Here is an 18753-nt window from a genome sequence, read left to right on the forward strand (position 1 = left end):
CCTTTGCTCTCTGACCACACACTTGCTTCTGGCTCAGCCTCCCAGAGCACTGACATCAAGATGCCCCTGCTCGCTGCTCTACCTCCATCCCAGAGCTGCCAGCAGCATCCTCCCAGCAGCCTGGATCAGCTCAACACCCTTCAGCACCTGGGTACCAACCCCTCCCAAATGCAGCCCACCTGTGCCCCGGCCCCACGGGCCACTGGGAGCCACCACGGCGAACCAGCCCCACCACCCAGGGCTTTAGCTGTCAGCACACGTTGTCCAAGACCAGGACTTGTGATCTCTTTAATTGCACACAGGAGAGCTGCTTAATTTGCAGATTAGCAAGCGCTATTTCTGCCAAGGTCAAGGGGACACGTGAACTGTGACCTTCCCGCGGGTGGGTGGAATAAGGAGGAGGAGGAGGAGGTGGCAGCCCCACCTGGACACCCGCTGCCCGGCCGGGGGGATGATGGAGCAGCTGCCCCCGGCACCCTGCCCGAGGCACGAATCCTGAGCTCTCTGTTTGTAGCTCATCGTTAGGCGCTTAATAAGGCCTGTGAGACTGGTGCCATTCACAAGGGCTGTGACCGAAGGGTCTGCAGAGCGCGGGGAGGATAGGGAGAGGATTTCATAATGGGCGGCTTCAGCTGGGATTAATCGTGACTGGGTGGACTCAGACAGGCAGGTCTTGTCCAGGCTTGCGGTTTGGATGTTTGTCCCCCCAAAACAGTGGTGAGACACACAGACCACATCCCTTCCCGCGCTCGCACCGCGCTCTGAACCGAGCGCTGGGGAAGGAAGCTGCGGATGCAGCGTGGTGTTAAAAATAATAGGGAAATGAGAGAGGACTTCTTCCTTTTTCCTGTTTCATAAAGGGCCACAGGGTCCTCTCATCTGCCTCATCCCACCGGTCTCTCCAGGTCCACGTGCTGCGTGGAGCATGGCACAATCATCCCCTTCCAGTGGGGCACGATGCTGGAGGATGTGGGGCCGGTGGAGCATATGGGGGCTCCGAATGCCAGGGGGACAGTGCCCTGCAGTCTCCTGCCTCCCTGGGGATGGTTATGGGTCATCCTGTGTCTGCCCACTTCAGTGCCCTTTGCCTGCAGGGTCTGCCCTCCGAAGGGAGCCCAGCAAGCTGGCTCTGGCGAACCCATATCCCCTCCCAAAACACACCCATCCCCGGTACTGGCAGAGCCCCTGGGTGCTGGTGCCTCTGTCCCCATCCCGGCGCATCCTCTGGCACCGTGCACCGCAGCCGCCTTACGTAAACACCCACAGCCGGCAGCTGATTCCTCAAAGTCCCTGAGAGCTCCAGGTCTTCCTCCCCTGATCCGGATTAGGCGTCGCGGATGGCATTAATTGGAAGGCAGGCGCCTCCGCAGCGGCACGGAATTACTGCTGCCTCGTTAAGTAACGGGAGGGAGCAGCGCCGGTGGGAGCGGGGCGCTGGCAGGATGGGGTCTCCAGACCCCCAGTTGCCGTGTGTTCCCGTGGTGGGTGCTGGTGAAAGACAAAACTGCTGCCGTGTGGCCTGAGCCACCAGCCCAAAACCAAACGGGCTGCCTGACTTCTTGGTGGCCCTGGCCACAGGTTCCTCTTGAGGCTTGGAGCCCGATACCAAGCAGGCTACTGGACTTGATGACCCTGGCCAGAAGTTCCTCTCGCAGCCGGGAACCCAGCAGGAAGCCTTGGCAGGGGCTTTCGGCACGTCTGTGCCAGCAACCTTGGTCAGACAGAGAGGGGGGATGATCTCTTCGGGTTGGCCTCACGGCTGCAGTGGTCAGCTTGTGATGCCAAGGGTGCTGGATGGCTGGGAGCACGGCTCGGCATGGCATTCCATCCCCATCCCCATCCCCATCCCCATCCTCATCCATTCTCCTCTGGCAGGAACTCGCTGTCCCACGTCCCCCTGGAGCAGCACTGGTGCTCCTGGTCACCCTGGCAGCGTTCAGTGGCTGATGTTCATCTGTAATTAATTGGCACTAATCACCCTAGCACAGCTCTATGCACAAAGCCCGCTTGCTCCTTGCCATGAGGACCAAACCCCCTGGGTCTGCACACAGGAGCTGCAGGGAACCCCACTGCTTTTTGCAGCCCTGTACTGCTGGGAAAAGCCTCCCTCCTTCCCAAATCCATCCTGGGAGCCCCTGAACTGCGTGATGCGGGTGCCGTCGTGGGGGCCCTGATGGCTGCAGCATCTCCGTGTCTGTACAGCCGGCAGCAAACGGCAGAGCCCAGCCCCAAAGCCGGCGACAAAGCCCCCAGGAGTCACTGTCCCCCACCCCAAACTCATTTTGGGGGCTCACTGCCATCCCACACCTCCGGCAGCTCCCTCTCTGGGGGTCCTGCCTGAGGGATGGGGCTCTTTCCACTCCATCGCCCCCTGCCCAGGGGTGATGAGCAGCGGGATGCAGGCAGAGCCCCTGCTCCAGGGCTGCTTGTGCCTGCGCCCTGCCACGCTCAGCCTTGCGTGGCCGCAGGCTTCCCCTTGTAGCGGAGCTGGAGCCGGAGGAGGAGCGAGGAGGCTGGTCCTGGCAGCGGGGAGAGCAGCGAAGGAGGAAGAGGCAGTGGCTGCTGCTTTGCCAAGCGAGCGGCAGGGAGCAGCGAGCGAGTGGGCCCCGTTGGCGCAGCCGAGGCGTGGGGACCCCGCGGTGGGCGACGCCTGAGCCCGCGCTGCCGCCCCGACGGGCAGCGTGTAGCGGGCACGAGTGCCGCCACGTCCCGTGGGAGGAAGCCCAGGGCGGCCCGTGCAGCATCGCGGCTCTGCCTCTGCTTGGCTGCACCCCAAAAGCTCGGCTCGCTGCCCTCGGCACCCCGCGAGAGCCACAGGAGCCCCGCACGGGGTCTGCGCGGGACGGTGAGTGAGTGTCGGGTGAGGGCTGGGCCCCTGTGTGCTGCTGGGACGTCAGCGTGGCCTGTCCTCGCCGTGCAGCGGGACAGGATGGTGGCCCCGGCACTGGGGCTGCAGCTCGGGGAGATCCTCCCTCACGAAAGGATCGTTCGCCGATCTTCCCCTCTGCGCCCCACAGGCTGGAGCCCCCCGTGATGAGGAGCATCAGGACCCCCAGCCTCCCTCAGCTGCCCCCCGTGTCCAGCTGCGCTGCCCGGCTGTGGGGCGCCTCGTCCCCATGAGCATCGCCTCGGCCGCTGCCCAGCACCCGCTGCGACCTCCAGCCACCGGCTCGCTTGGGTACCGGGGGGCTGGACCCCCAGACCACCCCCACGTTCTCCTTCCGCAGCCAAGCCCGCGGGCCGGCCGATGGCCAGCGTCCCCTGCTGAGCCCTGATGAAGGGCTGGGACGGGGGCACAGCGCTGCCAGCATCCCGCTCGGTCAAAGGATGGCGGCGGCAAGCTGGTACCACCGCGACATCAGCCGGGTGGTGGCAGAGGAGCTGCTGGCCAAGGCCGGGAGGGACGGCTGCTTCCTGGTGCGGGACAGCGAGTCGGTCGCAGGGGCGTATGCCCTCTGCCTCCTGTGAGTGCCCTGCCTGCCTTCTGCTCGTGGCTTCTTTCTCTGGTTGCTGCTGGGGTCCCTCTCCCTGCTCTGGGCACGCGGCTCCTGGCGTCACAAAACCTGGTGAAAAGCCTTCCGCGGGGATGCCAGCGGGGTGCCAGCTCTCTTTGGACGGGCTTTTTGGGGGATCCCTGAATTGGACCAGGGGAAAACCTTGGAGCAGACAGAAGCCTGGGCCAGCAGCCCTGCCTGGCACCGGCTCACTGAAGGGGATGCTGGTGGAGATGTGGCTGAGCCCCCAGCGTGCGTGCAGGGTGCTCTTTGGAGGCAGAGGGATCCTACACATCCTCTCCTGCAAACGCGTGCAGATGCAGAGCTGAGGGTGATGCTTTGATTTCCTGCAGTGGGAGCTCAGTTCCTTTCTTTGCAGAGGGCACGGGGTGTTTATATCAGGGCTGGGTATCCCTCATCGCTGCCACGTGCCCGCGGTGTCGTGGGGGGCGTGATGGGGGACCCTCGTCTGCTCTCTCCCAGGTTTCAGCGGCACGTCCACACCTACCGCATCCTCCCTGATGACGAGGGGCTGCTCTCTGTCCAGGTGGGTGCCCGAAGCCTGGGTGCTGCTGGGCTGCACTCCCTGCCCTGGCTAGTGCCGGTGCCGGGGGGGCCACCGGCTGCAGCTGGGGCTCGGGGAGGATGCAGGTGCAAAGGGGCCAGGATGCTCTCTTCCCCCACGCAGCATCCAACGAGTTGTTGTGTGCCTGGCCTCGCAGCACTGTGAGCAATCAGTGCGGTTTGGTTTTTGCATGAGCTGCCTGCAGCTCAGGATGTGAGCGCTTCGCAGCCTCCCCGGCAGCACGGGGCCACCTGGGAGGGCTGTCTACTTGCCAGCCCCATGGTTGCCACCAGCCAGCCCAGGGTGGCACAGCAAAATGCTTGTCCCCTCCTGCTTCTGTCCCTTGGTCACGCAGGCCTGATCCTTGCCACATCTGTCCCCATGATATTTCTCCTGGCCACCAGCTCAGCCTCGCTTCCCCTCTTTGGTGTCACTTCAACTGCTTCTCCTGGTACCCAGCTCTCTGCAGCCCCTAAAAAGAGCATCCCAAGGGTTTCTAGGGAGCGCCCCCGTCTGCTGCATGAGATGGACATCTCACTCCTCTCCTTGCCCTGCTGCCCTGCCAGGGGCCAGGCTGAGCTCCCCAAAGCTCGCCCTGGGCACATTTTGGGGGACAGACCTGCTGTCCATGGCAGACTGGTCTGCAGACTGGCTGGGGGGCTGCCCTGGCACACGGAGCTGGCAGAGGAGGGTACATGATGCGTTCCTCCCATCTCTGCATCCCCAGACCATCCAGGGCATCCAGGCCAAGTGCTTTCGCACCCTCCCTGACCTGATCGGTGCCTACCAGCAGCCCAACAACGGGCTGGTGACGCCCCTGCTCTACCCCGTGCACCGGGCACGGCAGGCGGCCGACGAGGACTCGGGTGAGCTGGGGAGGGGCTGGTGGGGACCCTGGGGGCTGCGAGCAGGGAGGGCGTCCTGCTGAGCCACCTGCCCTCTGCCCACAGATGGGGAGGACGGCCGAGGTGGCGGGCACGTGGTCCCGGCCGGGGGAGCCGGGGTGGGCGCGTGGCTCAGCGCTCCCGTCACCAGCCGGACCCACATCTCACAGCAGCTTCACCAGAGGCTGCAGGAGCAGATCCACAGCAGGTAACGCACCCTGCTGGCCCCAGGCTGATGGAGGCAGTGGGGTGGGCATGGCACGAGTGGCATGCCCTGGGAAAACCACCTTTCCAAAAATGTCCATCCCACCTTGCAGCCCAGCCAACGACTTCATGGGCTTCATGGCAGAGTACCTGAACCACCACGTGCAGCTGGACCTGGAGGCGCTGCGCCACGGGCACCCGCAGCTGCGGCACCTCAGCACCGCGCTCGTCACAGCCTGCCGGGGGCTGCACAGGCGAGTGCTCTGGGAGCACCAGGGCGTGGTGGGGCTCCTCGCCAGAGCCACCCACCTCATCTTGAAACTCTTTGTGGTGACCAAGCGTCACCACCAAGGCTTGGGAGATGCCTTCATGGGCTCTCACCCCCTCTTCTCCTCTGCAGTGAGATTGACTTCACGCTGGCAGGCCTAGAGACACTGGCCAAGGTGTTTGACCCCCCTACATCTCCTCGCAGCCCACGCAGGGAGCAGGTGAGACCCCTTGGGCCACTGAAGCCTCCTGCCGCCTGACTCCTTATGTGAGGCTGGATGCAGCGGATCTGGTGGCACCCAGAGGTGCAGCAGCACCCATGGGGAGGAATCCACTGGCCTGGTGCCACTGTGCTGCTCCAAAAGTGTCTGTCCTTCCCCTCAGGGTCCACTGACCAGCGATCCCGATCTTGAGCTCCTCCTCAACAAGATATCTACTGTCAATCAACTCCTCTCTTCACTGGAGAAGAAGGTGCCTGTCCCCCAGCATTCCGGGGGGGGAAGCCTGGCTGGGTGCAGGCGGAACATGGCAAATCACATCCACTGCTCGGCTCTGCCAGCACTGTGGTCTGGGGAGAACCTCCCTCTGCTCCAGCAAACCCCTCATCTAAATTAAACCCTCCAGCAGAAGAAGCTGCTGGCAGTGGCACAGCCCTGGGGCACCTCTTGGGGCAGGAAGGGCTCCCAGTTCTCCCAGTGCCCCCACAGCAGTGCCCATCGCTCTGGCAGGTGCTGAAGTCGCTGCAGGAGACGATGTCAAGGCACAACCTGGTGCTGCCCAGCGTGGCCGCAGCCCCACCACCAGCCACCAAGCCTCTGGCCGTGCAGAGCTTCGAGGTGAGGGCGCAGCAGGGCCTCGGTGCCGCTGCTTGGGCAGGGAGGGCACAGGGCCGAGCCGGGAACCGCGTCCCTGTCTGCAGGTGAAGGTGGGCAAGTCGCAGCGGGCAACCCTGATGGTGGATGTGGAGGCGGGCACGGTCGCCATCACCAAGCGGGGCAGCGGGGCCCCGGAGGAGACCATCCCACAGGACAAAAGTAAGGGGCTGCCAACCCCCCATCAACCACCTGCAGCGCTGTGGGATTCCCTGGTGCAGGCCTGATGCCAGGGTGATGGGCTGCAGACCCAGTCGCACCCCGAGACCCCATCCCACACTGCCTGCTGGCCCCGTGGCAGGAGGGGGGATGCCACCATCACACCTGGCATTCAGTCCTGCAGCTGATCAAATACCAGAGCGTGCAGAGTAAGGTGAGGCTGGTGTACGACCGGGACCCACAGAAGAGCCTGAACAGAGACTTCATCTTCCCCAGCGCGCGGGTGAGCGACACCAGCTGTGCTTGCTGGGTGCCCCAGGGGATACAGATCCCTCGGGTAGGGATGCAGCGAAGGGGTGGTCTCAGGGATCAGACCACCTGTGAGAGCCAGCTCCCGCCCCTGGGGTTGACGTCCCCCCGACCCAGCTCCTAAGACACCCACATCATCGTGCAGAAGCGAGAGGCCTTCTGCCAGCTGCTGCAGCTGATGAAGATCCAGCACTCCAACCTGGATGAGCCCGACCTCATCTCGGTGTACGTTGGGACGTGGAACATGGGTAAGGGGCCCCGATAAGTTTGTGTTTTCCTGGGAGGCTGCCATGGCTTGTTGTGAGCTCAGGTGGGTTTTGGGAGGTGAAGGCTGTGGGGAGCTGCCCTGAGGAAACCTGAGGTCACAGCTGGTCCTTGGTGGGAGAAGGAGGCTGGAGAAGCTCCTGGCCCGGCTCCTTTTGTGTTTGTCTCTCCACTCACGATCCACTCACCTTGTGGCTGTCGGAGGAGCTGGGGGGTTCTGGGTGGTAGCAGCACATCAATCTTGCATGCAGCCGGGTGAGCCATGGAACTGGCACGATGCTCCCTGTCCCCGCTGGGTCCTGGAGATATGCAGGGTCTGAGGTTAGAGAGGAGCTGCCCTGCTGTCCCCTCCAGCGCCCGCTGTCCCCTGCCCACAGGCAGCACGCCGCCGCCCCGCTCCCTCGCCTCCTGGCTGACCTCGAGGGGCCTGGGGCGCACGCAGGACGAGACCACCGCCTGCATCCCCCACGACATCTACGTCATCGGCACCCAGGAGAACTCCCTGGGCGACCGCGAGTGGGTCGAGTTCCTTCGTGCGTCTCTAAAGACCCTGATGGCCATCGACTACCGAGTGGTAACGGCGGGTCACAGCCTGGACCTCCCTGGCTGTGCCAAGGGGGGGCACCCAGTGCTGGGCAGCTAAAAGGGCTCTTACCCCAAACCCAGGTCCTCTCCCACGCTAAATCCAGCCCAGGGAACCTCCCATGCCTGGTGGGTGCCACGCAGGAGGTGCCCTCCCTGGATGCCACGTTTCAGGGATGGGTGGGCTGACCTTGCTGTTTGTCCGTCAGCACTGGGGTCGGCCGCGGGGTGACGTGGGGAGCAGACAGGCTCACCTCCTGCTCCCCTGCAGATCGCCCTGCAGTGCCTCTGGAGCATCAAGATCGTGGTGCTGGTGAAGCCCGAGCACGAGCGGCGCATCAGCCACGTCCACACCTCCAGCGTGAAAACCGGGATCGCCAACACGCTGGGTAGGGGTGGGGTGAGGGGGATACCCTGGATCCAGAGGGAGTTGGGGACCATCTCAGGGTCTCTGAGCCTCCCTGGAGCTCAGCGCCCGGCCCAACCCTGCAGGGAACAAGGGAGCTGTGGGCGTCTCCTTCCTTTTCAACGGGACCTCGTTTGGCTTCGTCAACTGCCACCTGGCCTCTGGCAGCGAGAAGACCCACAGGTGAAGGAGGGCTGGGTGGGACGGGGCTGCCCCAGGGGGAGGTGGGTGTCCAAAGGAGCTGGAGGAGCCTGGAGGGCTGGGGGACTGTCCCCCTCCTGTCCCCACCTGGCAGGGGCAGAATGAGGTGTCCCCAGGGAGGTTCAATCTGTGCTGTCAACCTCCTCGCAGGCGTAACCAGAACTACAGCGATATCCTGCGCTCCCTGGTCCTGGGCGACAAGCGGCTCAGCGCCTTCGACCTCACCCTGCGCTTCAACCACCTCTTCTGGTTCGGAGACCTCAACTACCGCCTCGACATGGATGTGCAGGTGGGTAGTTGAGGTCCCGCAGGAGATGGCAGAAGCTGGCGGCAGTGCTGGTGCAGCCGCAGGGGTGCCAGGAGCCAAGGCTCACCACATTTCCCTGCCCCGCTGCAGGACATCCTCGCCCACATCACTAAGAAGGAGTTTGAAGCCCTCCTGGCTGTCGACCAACTCAATCTGGAGCGGGAGAAGAACAAGGTGTTCCTGCGATTCAGTGAGTGTGAGGGCAAGGGCACTGCAGCCCTCTGGGTCCTGGCATCCAGCTCTGGCACGCAGCGATGCCCTGTCCTGGCACAGGGGGCCAAAAGCCTGGGAGTCCTTGATGTGCACCATGCGGCAAGTCCCGGGGCTCTGTGTCCCGACAGCACACAAGCTCAAGGACAGTCAGAGCCTGTCCCTGCCGGGCTGGCTGGTGCCAGCCACTGGTGTGAGCCCCGGATGGGACCGTGACACCCCAGGGGCCTCTCCCCGGCTGGTGCAGCTCTGGGGACAAGCTGGGATGCTGATCACATACCACCTCTGTGTCTTGGTTCCCAGGCGAGGGTGACATCTCCTTCCCACCCACGTACCGGTATGAGCGGGGCTCCCGGGACAGCTACATGTGGCAGAAGTTCAAGCCCACTGGGGTAAGTTCTGGAGCCTCCGACCAAGCTGCAGGACATCACCAGGGGACAGGGACAACAGGGATGGTGGGAGGGCTGCGTAGTGGTTCTCAGCTCCTGTGCCAGTCCATTCCCTCTCCAAAGCAGGTCCAGGACGGAAGCAGCTCTCTTTTTGGGGTGCATTTCTGGGCTGCGGGGAGACAGACCTGAGAGGGCACTGATGCTTTCCTCATTTTTAGATGAGGATCAACGTCCCTTCATGGTGTGACCGCATCCTATGGAAGTCACACCCAGAGACCCATGTGGTCTGCAACTCCTATGGTGAGACCCCAGGGCTGGAGGGAGCTGGGGTGGTCAGCACTGCTCGGGACCCCAGGGCTTGGAGACATCACTCAGCTGCCCCTTCCCACTATCTAGGTTGCACCGACGACATCGTCACCAGCGACCACTCACCCGTCTTCGCCACCTTTGAGGTGGGAGTGACGTCTCAGTTTGTGCCCAAGAAGGGTAAGGAGCTGGGGTCTGTCAGCCCCCGTGCTAGGTTTGGGGCAAGCCTTGGCCACGGGTGCTGACCTCCTGGTGCCTTCAGCTCCTGGCTCCGGCCCTGAGCCCCTGGCCTGCATCGAGTGGGAGAGCATTGAGGTGATCGTCAAAACCGCCAGTCGCAGCAAGTGCTACATCGAGTTCCACTCCTACTGCCTGGAGGGTGAGGGGGCCCCGGGGTGCTGGGGTGCTGGTGTGCCGGGGCTGCACCAAGGGGATGAGCCGGCCCCGTCTGGAGCTGTGCCCCCCACTCTCCCCCTTGGCAGAAGCTCAGCGGAGCGGGGAGAACACCTCCCAGAGCTGCGACATCCCTGGCTTCCTCAAGCTGGGCTGGTCCGCAAAGCATCTGCCCGTGGTATGCACTCAGGGAGCATCCTCCTCCTTCCTCTTCCTCACCTTCCCTGTCTCCCTCGAGCATTGTCCTTTTCCCTCTTCCCCATCCCTCCCTTTGTCCCCCTTGAGCATCCTCCTCCCTCCCCATCCCTCCCACCAGTTCTGCACCCTGAGTCCCATGAGGTGCCAGGGCTGTCACCGTCACCCCAAGGACAGAGACCCCTCTGTGCCACCTGCCCTACAGCACCCCCTGAGCACCCCTCTCTGCCTGCAGCTGAACCCCATCCTGCCAGACCTGGAGTACCTGGGGGACCATCACCTGCTCCTCAGCATCAAGGGCGTGGAGAGCTGCGAGTCCTATGGTGTGTGTGGGGTGGTGGCTCTGGGGTTCCAAGCATAGTCCCACTGGGCTTGGGTAACAGCCTGTGGGTACGAGGCTTTGCAGATCAGCAGAAGGGAGCCTGGCACCCACATCGCTCTGAGGAGCCGCTGCACACGGGGGCCACGCAGGTGCTAACGCAGGTGTGTGCTGTGCCCACAGGCGAGTGCTGTATCGCCATGAGGTCCATGATTGGCAGCATGGCTCAGCAGTTTGAGACCTTCCTCTTCCACCGCGGTGAGGAGACGGGCTCCATGCGGGGCTGGATGAAGGTCCGGGTCCCCAAGGACAGGCGCAGCACCCGCGAGAGGCTCTACGGTAAAGGGGACACACGCCAGCCCCCTCGTTGCCCCGGGCACGGGGCTCAGGGCCACGTTTGGGCATGGTGCGGCCCTAGGGCAGGGGTTGGCGGTGCCCGATGGGGACACGGTAGACTTTGGTGCCTTTGCAGAGTGGATCAGTTTTGAAGAGGAGGATGCTGAGCCGGCAGCAGACGCACCGCCGTGCCCCAAGCCACCCCTGCAGCGCCTCAGGTACCCGGAGGGGCTCAGCCCTGCCACGAGCCTGGCTGAGGGTGCTGCCGCTGTGGGGTGATGCTGAACCCACCCTTGCCATGCTTCGCAGGAGCCGTCCCCGCAGCCTCCCGGAGCCGGCTGCCAGCTACACCAACCCAGCCTACTTCATCTTTGAGGGCGTCATGTGGGCACCGGGCTCTGGCAGCGGCGAAGCCCACGACAGCCAAAAGGAGAGCCCGGAGCAGCGCGGTGCCCAGCCCCTCTGTGTGCCAGGGGCTCCGTCCCGCGGGCACCCACACAGCCCCCCAGCCATCGGCCAGCAGAAGAGACCCAAATCGGCCATCGTGGCGAGGGATGTTCCAGGGCTGGGGGACTGCTCGCTGACGGCACTGCACATGGCCACGTACCTGAGCCAGCTGGACCGGGCATCCCCTGAGCGCAGAGGAGACACCCCCAAGACTCTGCTGCACCAGACTCACAGCGCCCTGGAGCCGCCCCCGCGACCCTACCGCGAGGTGCCAAGGTGCTCGCCGGATTCTCACCTGCACGGCCGCCCCCGAGAGGTACGGCTGTGGGCACCATGCGGCTCTGGAGCTCAGCTGTGGAGCCTGGGTAGCTCAGGGATGAGAGGGAAGCACCACCCTCATGGCAGTGCACTGCCCGGTGGAACCACCACAGCACAGGCAGTGGGATGTGGTGGAAGGCAGAGGAGCAGCAATGCACCCAGTTCATGTGAAGTTACATCATGAAGGATGTAAAGATGAGGACTTCGTGGTCCTGGTGTGATGCTGCTGGCATGTGTCTGTTTTCTTTTTTCCCCAGCGGCCTTGCGACAGGAGTGAGCGCTCCCTCGGTGCCGGGTGCCTGGGCCACCTTGGCTTGCGGCAGGACATGGAAGGGCTGCAGAAGCATGGCTGGGACCACCTGGAGACCTTCAGGTACCCCCAGGCCCTGGAGCTCGGAAAGGGGGGCACCATGCGAGCCAGCTCTTGTGGCCCCAGGGTCCCTGGCAGAGCCCTGCACCCTGGGGGGGAGGAGAAGTGAGCCTTGGGATGGGTATGTGGCACACCAGGAGGATACCAAGTACCTACATCTCCATGGGTGCCCTGGGGCTGTGCAGGCTCCCTGCTCCTCTTATCCTGCATACATAGACATCAAGGAGCGGGACCTGCTGGAGGCTGGGGTGCTCAACCTGACCCATCCCTGGCACCTCCACAGCAAGCCCGGCGAGGGCATGGCGGTGAGCCAGCCGTGGAGACCTGACCTTGGACCCAGCACTTAGCTGGGGCTCCAGCACCCGCCTGTGCTCTCCTCTGCGGAGTGACCGGCTTGGGCAGAGCTGACAAGGAGGACCAGGCACCCCAGGGCTAGAACTATTGGCTACGCTCCCAATCTGTCTGGCTTCACCACTAAGCGACTAGTGTTCCTCAGCTGGAAAGCCTCAGGATGCTCTTGTGACCGTCAGGATAGACATTCTCTGGGTCTTGCTGCCTGTCTCCATCCTCCATTCCAAAACCGATGGAAGGACCACGCTGAGTCTCACCAGCAAGGAGCGATGGGAGACATGGGAGATGTTGAGGCCACTTGGAAAGTGGAGATCACTGGGAGCTGTGGACCTTGAGGTTCAGCCTCTTGAGGCAGCTGACTTGCAGCCTGCGTGGGTGCAGCGGCATCTGCGGCTGGCCCAGCCTCACACACCACGTGCCTTCGGCCTCGCTGGCCGCTCTCTCCTGCCCAGGCTCAACCCTGTTGGATGACATTCCCAGAAGACTTCTCCTACAGCAGCTGCTCCTGAGGCTGCGGCGCTATTTCCTCCCGAGATCCCCCTTGCTGTCCCCACCAGGAATAAAGTCTCAGGGACACTGGGTTGGTGTGTGCGACGCCTGGCTCTGTGCGGGGCCAAGGAGGAAGCTGCCAAGCCGAGATGGGTGAGCTGGGTGCAGAGAACACCAGTTCCCATTGCCTCCACCTTCCCCCTGTTTAATTGAGGATGCTGCAATGACCCTGACCCTCGAGGCTGCCCTTGCCCAGTGTCCCGTGCGGCTCCCACACAGGGTTGGGCTGGCTCTGCCTTGGCGAGCTTTTGCGGTGCCGCGGTTCCCCTGCAAAGGCGCCGGCGCTGCCCTCTCAGCCCTGCACGCCCGGAGTCTCCCGCACTCTCCGCCCGTGGCTGAGCATCCCTGCGCTGCTCCTGCACCTGCCACCCAACCCTGAGCTGGGCTGCTCGTGGCCACCGTCCCCCGTGTCTCAGCACGCACCCCACACCCTGCCAGGAGCACAGCACCCCCTGCACCCACCTGCGTGCTCCCCAAGGGGTTAAACCCCCTGGAGAAGGAGCAGCTCTGCAGGCATTAGGGCACCCGCTTGCCCCCAGACCCTGGAACTCCCCAGGCAGCAGGGTCTGCATACGTAGACATTGGCTGCAGCAACGTTTTGTCCTCATCTCAGGGACACTGTGCCCAGGCTGTCCTCAAGGTGGCAGTGGCCACCTTTGTCCCCAGGATTAGGGTTAGGGTGCCAGCAGGGCAGCACCCCTGGGGTGCAGGCACTGCCAGGACCCTCGTGGCCCCAGAGGGGCAGAGCAGCTGCCCTGGGGAGGGAGATGCGCTGTGGTCCCCATGGGCAGGGGGCTGCGGTGCCCACAGACGAGGTGCTGTGGCCACTGTGGTTGAGGGACCACGGTCCTCCGAGACGAGGGGCTGTGGTCCCCTTGGCTGAAGGTCCTTGGCCTCCATGGGCAAAGGGCCACGGTGTGTGGGTGAAGCCAACCCGTCTCCCACCCGAGGGGCTGCGAGGGCTGCCGTTGGCCCAAGGCCTGGAGAGCAATGGCCAGGATGGGTGTGTGGAGGGCTGAGCCCCACGGGCAGCCCCTGGGGTGGGCAGGGGGGTGGGCACGGGCACTGCCAGCTCTGCTGCTGCGCCCGCCTCCGCCCGCCTCCAGCCCTGCCTCTCCGGGGCACTTTGCTCCCGGCAGGACGGCAGGAGTGGGCACGGACGGCTCGGCGCACGGCACGGCACACGGCAGCGCTGCCACCATGGTCCCCAGCCCCACGGGGCACGGGCGCTGCCTAGGGGTGCCCCGCTCCTGAGAGCCACCCCAGCCCAGGACAGCAGGTGAGCTGGGCATCCTGCACCTGGCGGAGGGCAGCAGGTGGGGCAGCCCCACCACGGCCGTGCCATGACCATACGAAGCCAGCCAGGCTCCACGGAGCCCTGTGGGGAGAAGCTTTGGCCGCTCAAGGGATGGAGGTGGGATCCCCAGAGGTGGGTGGGCACGGAGTGAGGGTCAGCCAGGTCTCCCCATCCCTCCACCATCCTGAAATCACTTCACCATCCTGAAATCCCTCCATGCATCCTCCTCCCTAGCGCACCATTCACCGCTTCTTCCATTCCTGTGGGCCTTCATCCTTCCCACCGTGGCCACCTCTTCTCTTCCTCTCCATCTCCCACATGGCTGTGTCCTCACAAGGTGAAGCTGCTCTCGGGCTGCCACAGCTCACCCCATGCTCCTGCCCTTCCTGAGAGGAGGAGGGACAGGGACAGCCCCCAAGGGTGAAGGAAACCCTCACCCCCCATCCTGCTGAGATAGGGGGTCACCTCAGAGCAGGGGTGTGATGGGCACTGAGGGAAGCACCCAGCCCTGCTGGCATCCCCAGGGAGGAGGCACCGGTGCCCGGGCAGCGCAGGCAGATCGTGCCTTGGCTGCTCTTGTAGCTGAAGGGAAGGATCGAAAAGAAATTAGGTCACGCTCCCCTTGTGCCGGGGCTTTGGCTGCACGAACCACGTGGCGATTAGGGCCAAGGGTCCTTCTGCAGGATATTTTGCATAATTTCCCCTTGTTTTGCAATTTCCAGGAGCTTAAGTGAAAAGAAAAGCCCTGTTTTCCCTCTGCTCCAGCCATAGCTGGTCCCAGGCTCACCTAGCCCCGTGTCCCTCGGCGGCTGCGAGCTCCCCTCTGCCATCTGCTCTGCTGTCTCCTCTCCGAAGCTCCTGCCTGCTGCACGACCGTCCCTGACCCACCGTCCTGTCCTGCTAGTGCAGGACTTTGGCTCCAGGGCAGAGTCTGCTCTCAGCTGCCCTGCTCATTCATTCCATTGGTGCCTTTCCAATGCCACCAGTGCCCAGGGTCTGCAGGCTCGGCCAGCTGAGCCTGGGCTGGGGGCATCCACCAGCTCCCTTGCTGCTTCCCAGGGCGTGCGCAGGGACCAGCCTGCAGGCACCATCCCACAGGGATGCGCGTTTCCCAGCACCGTATCTCTCGTGCATCCACAAAACAGGCAGGGCAGGAGCAGGCATCACCTCCCCAGCTCCCTGTCATTTCCCTGCGGTGCCTTCCCTCTCCTGCTCCGGCTTCGAGCCCGAGCGCTCGGCTCAGACCTCACCGGGGCTGCGCTCGCTCCCTCCTCAAAAAGCTGGAGAGGCTGTGGCCAGGGAGAGCCTTGCTGGGGCCATCAGGGAGGAGCAGGAATGGGCCCAGCGGTGACGTGTCCTTGAGTTGAACTGATGTGAATCAGGAATTCAAAGCACTGATTTTGATCGTGACTAAGATGAGGAAGCAGGACACCAGGTGAGATAAACCTTTGCAAACGCCACCTTCTTTTCCGTGGTTCTTTTCCGTGGTTCTCCCCAAAGGAAGCTCACCCAGGAATAGTTAAATCACTCTGCTCAGGCTTTATCAGCCACTAGAAGCCCTACACCTGCAATCTTCTCCAAGCACCTTGCTACTGCTCAGGCTTTTTCTTATGCATTTCTTACACCAGATTATTACTTTTTATTTGTTTGCATCTTCATATCTTTGCTGTTGACCTATATCATTGGCTTTGGTCTCTGGATCCTGCAGCACCTCTGGCTGGGCTGAAGGCTTCATGCACACTTGCTTTCAGAGGCTGGAAGAGGAAAATAAATCAGCCGGTGCCTCGTGCCCTTGGCAGCGTTGCAGCCTGGGGAGATGCTGCTGCTAGGCTGGAACCAGTATGACCAGCACAGCGTTCCTGGCATCAGAGCCAGCCCCGTGGGGCCACTGCTGGTGCTCGGGGGCTCAGGGTTTTCCCTCCTGATTCTGGGAAAACAGCGAGTTCTTCCCACTGTTAATGTTTGATCAGGATCTGCCTGTTGCTCTCTGAACTCACCCCTGCAATAAAGCCAGGCACCTGCCCGTGCTGGCCACGGTGGGAAGGAAGCTGTGGGGTGTTTGATGGGAGCCCAAAGCTGCAGCTCAGCCCACAACTCAAACAGAGCACAGAGGTGCGTGCGGCACCGAGGGGCCGGTCCCGCGGCCACCCGCCTGCCCATCTGCCTGCTGATTCATTTACGATCATCTCTGTAAACTCAGGGATGTCTCTCTGGGTGAGGCTCTGCAGGAAGAAGTGGGGAAGATGGATCGCAGCTCAGCTGATGTGTGGATACACCCTCCGCAGCCCACGTCCACGCATCATAGTGATGAAGGCAAGGGGCAAAGAGGAGGGGAATGATGAGGAAGCCAAGAGATGAAGGAACCTGAGAGCATGCTGTTTTCCACCTCGCACCACCACCAGCATCCCATGAATGTGCATCCTCTCCCTGAGCCCCAGGTCCTCCCCTGAACTTGCACCCATCACCTGGGCCAACAGAAACTGGAGGCACATCAGCACTTCCACCATCAGATTCGGTTGTCAGCTGCACCCTCATCTCTGCTGGCCCCACAGCAGATGCTCCTGCTCCCAGGTTCCTCATCCAAGCATCTGAATTGGTCAGCAGAAGCAGCCACTCCAAAATCGCTGTCAGTGATGGTTGTGAGGAGGGACCAAGGTGTGGTCAGCCTTCTCTGGTCCTTTGCTGGACACCACGATGGTGGCAGAAGCTCCTTCTTCCCTCTGGAGGAGCCAGGTTTGAGCTTCAAACATCCCAAGAAGCAAATGCAACAATTCAACAGCTCACTCTTATACCTCGGGGCCCGATTTGCCAGGAGGATGTGGCTCCCATACTTTGATCCTAACGATGCGAGGGAAAACGTCCTGCCTGCCTTCTGAACTTGCACCATCTTGGGCTGGGGCTTGGCTCTGGCACAGCTCCTCTCCGCAGGGCTTAGATCATCCCTCTCCTGCAGAGAATACCCGGCAGCTGGAGGCCCCTCGCCGCCCAGGGATGCTCCCTTAACAGCCCCCCGAGGATTTCTCCGGGCCACAATATTCCCCTAGACAAGCCTTTCTTCTCCCTCCGCCTTGCTTGGGCCGAGGAGCCCCCCGGGACGAGCAGCGCCGTGGGGATGGTGCCAATTAGGCTGAGCCGGCTTCCAAGAGGCTGTGCTGGCCCCGGCCGGGGGCTGCTGTTGCTCATAAAGGTCTCATTGTTCGCCGCGCCGTGGGGCTGCTGGCCGGCGGGGCCCTCTGTCTCAGGCCCGCTTCCCGGCTCCACGCGGCGCTGGTGTCACTGCGCGCGGCTCAAAGCCGTGATTAATGGGTGCGATTGCGGGGGCTGCCGAGGGGAGGGTTTGTCAAACCCCCCTCCACTCCCCGCGAGGCCCGAACGCGCCAGCTGAGAAAAGCCAGAGAACCATCAAAGCGGCCGGAGCTCCTGGAGGGGGGGAAAAAGCTGGCATCTCTGGCTCCCTTCCACGCTTCGTGCCTGACAATGGTCATGGTCAACAACTAATGTGCTTTTATTAACTGCTCCCCTAGATCTGGCTTGGAGAACATGGCCACTTCAGTGAGGACGTTCCCAGTTGCCTCGTGGACGCCAACACCGGCTCCCTGGCTGGGAGGAAACACCACCGCGGTGGAGGAGGCAAAGTGCGTCTTCAACGAGGAGTTCAAGTTCATTCTGCTGCCCGTCTCTTACAGTTTCGTCTTCGTGGTGGGGCTGCTCCTAAACTCGTGGGCCCTGTGGTTGTTTACCTGCAGGATGAGGCCGTGGAACGCCACCACCACTTATATGTTCAACCTGGCTGTCTCTGACACGCTCTATGTCCTCTCCCTCCCCACCCTGGTCTACTATTACGCTGACCGCAACAACTGGCCCTTTGGGAAATGGCTCTGCAAGATCGTGCGCTTCCTCTTCTACGCGAACCTCTACAGCAGCATCCTCTTCCTGACCTGTATCAGCGTCCACCGCTACGTAGGCATCTGCCACCCCATCCGCTCCCTAAAATGGGTGAAAACCAAGCACGCCCGCATCATTTGTGTGGGTGCCTGGCTCGTCGTCATCATCTGTCTCATCCCCAACCTCATCTTTGTCACCACCAGCTCCAGGGGCAACAGCACCCTGTGCCACGACACCACCAAGCCCGAGGAGTTCGACCATTACGTGCACTACAGCTCCTCCATCATGGCCCTCCTCTTCGGCGTCCCCTTCCTGGTGATTGTCCTCTGCTACTGCCTGATGGCCAAGAGACTCTGCAAGTCGAGCTTCTTCAGCCCTGGCCCCCGCATGCCCTCCTACAAGAAGCGCTCCATCAAGATGATCGTCGTTGTGCTCACGGTCTTTGCCATCTGTTTCGTGCCCTTCCACATCACCCGCACCATCTACTACACCTCCCGCTACTTCCAAGCTGACTGCCAGACCCTCAACATCATCAACTTCTCCTACAAGATCACTCGGCCCCTGGCCAGCATCAACAGCTGCCTCGACCCCATCTTGTACTTCTTGGTTGGGGACAAGTACCGGGGGCTGATGCGCCGGGGGCCAGCCCAGCGCCTCCGGCCCGTGCCCACGTGTGACCTGGCACTGGTGTCCCCCTCCACGGACGATGGCCTGGGTGACAGCCACACTGCCAGTGACACTCGAGGGACAGCACGGAGCAGAGCCGGCTGCTGAGGGGCCAGAAGGGGTTCCAGTAACTTCATCCTTGGTTTCCAAAAGTTGCAGCCTGTCCAGGCTCTGTGCAGGCACTCCCACGTCCCCAAACCTGACCCCC

At 62.8% G+C, this 18753-nt stretch overlaps 2 protein-coding genes across 4 annotated transcripts; both read left to right on the plus strand.

Moving 5' to 3' along the window:
• The first annotated feature begins 3225 nt into the window (after nt 1-3225).
• On the plus strand, nt 3226-12434 carry LOC138726113 (phosphatidylinositol 3,4,5-trisphosphate 5-phosphatase 2-like). The gene is made up of 27 exons (XM_069867552.1): nt 3226-3464; nt 3978-4041; nt 4787-4925; nt 5010-5151; nt 5261-5401; nt 5548-5635; nt 5799-5885; nt 6143-6250; nt 6334-6448; nt 6622-6728; nt 6900-7002; nt 7396-7592; nt 7872-7989; nt 8093-8189; nt 8358-8496; nt 8605-8704; nt 9028-9116; nt 9332-9413; nt 9510-9599; nt 9682-9798; nt 9902-9990; nt 10243-10330; nt 10510-10665; nt 10799-10880; nt 10972-11425; nt 11685-11800; nt 12014-12434. Exons 1-27 carry the CDS (start codon nt 3328-3330, stop codon nt 12123-12125), a joined length of 3357 nt encoding a protein of 1118 aa, XP_069723653.1. The 5' UTR covers nt 3226-3327; the 3' UTR covers nt 12126-12434.
• A 1407-nt stretch (nt 12435-13841) lies between these two features.
• P2RY4 (pyrimidinergic receptor P2Y4) lies at nt 13842-18692 on the plus strand. 3 transcript variants are annotated; one of them, XM_069867404.1, is made up of 2 exons: nt 13842-13976; nt 17519-18692. In XM_069867404.1, exon 2 carries the CDS (start codon nt 17535-17537, stop codon nt 18651-18653), a length of 1119 nt encoding a protein of 372 aa, XP_069723505.1. In that variant the 5' UTR covers nt 13842-13976; nt 17519-17534; the 3' UTR covers nt 18654-18692. The 3 variants fall into 3 exon arrangements, with proteins under 3 accessions (XP_069723505.1, XP_069723504.1, XP_069723506.1); XM_069867403.1 differs by lacking the exon at nt 13842-13976 and adding an exon at nt 15691-16106; XM_069867405.1 differs by lacking the exon at nt 13842-13976 and adding an exon at nt 16994-17181.
• Nucleotides 18693-18753: the final 61 nt, after the last annotated feature.

This window comes from Phaenicophaeus curvirostris, chromosome 13, assembly GCF_032191515.1.
Source record: "Phaenicophaeus curvirostris isolate KB17595 chromosome 13, BPBGC_Pcur_1.0, whole genome shotgun sequence".
Lineage (NCBI taxonomy): Eukaryota > Metazoa > Chordata > Aves > Cuculiformes > Cuculidae > Phaenicophaeus > Phaenicophaeus curvirostris.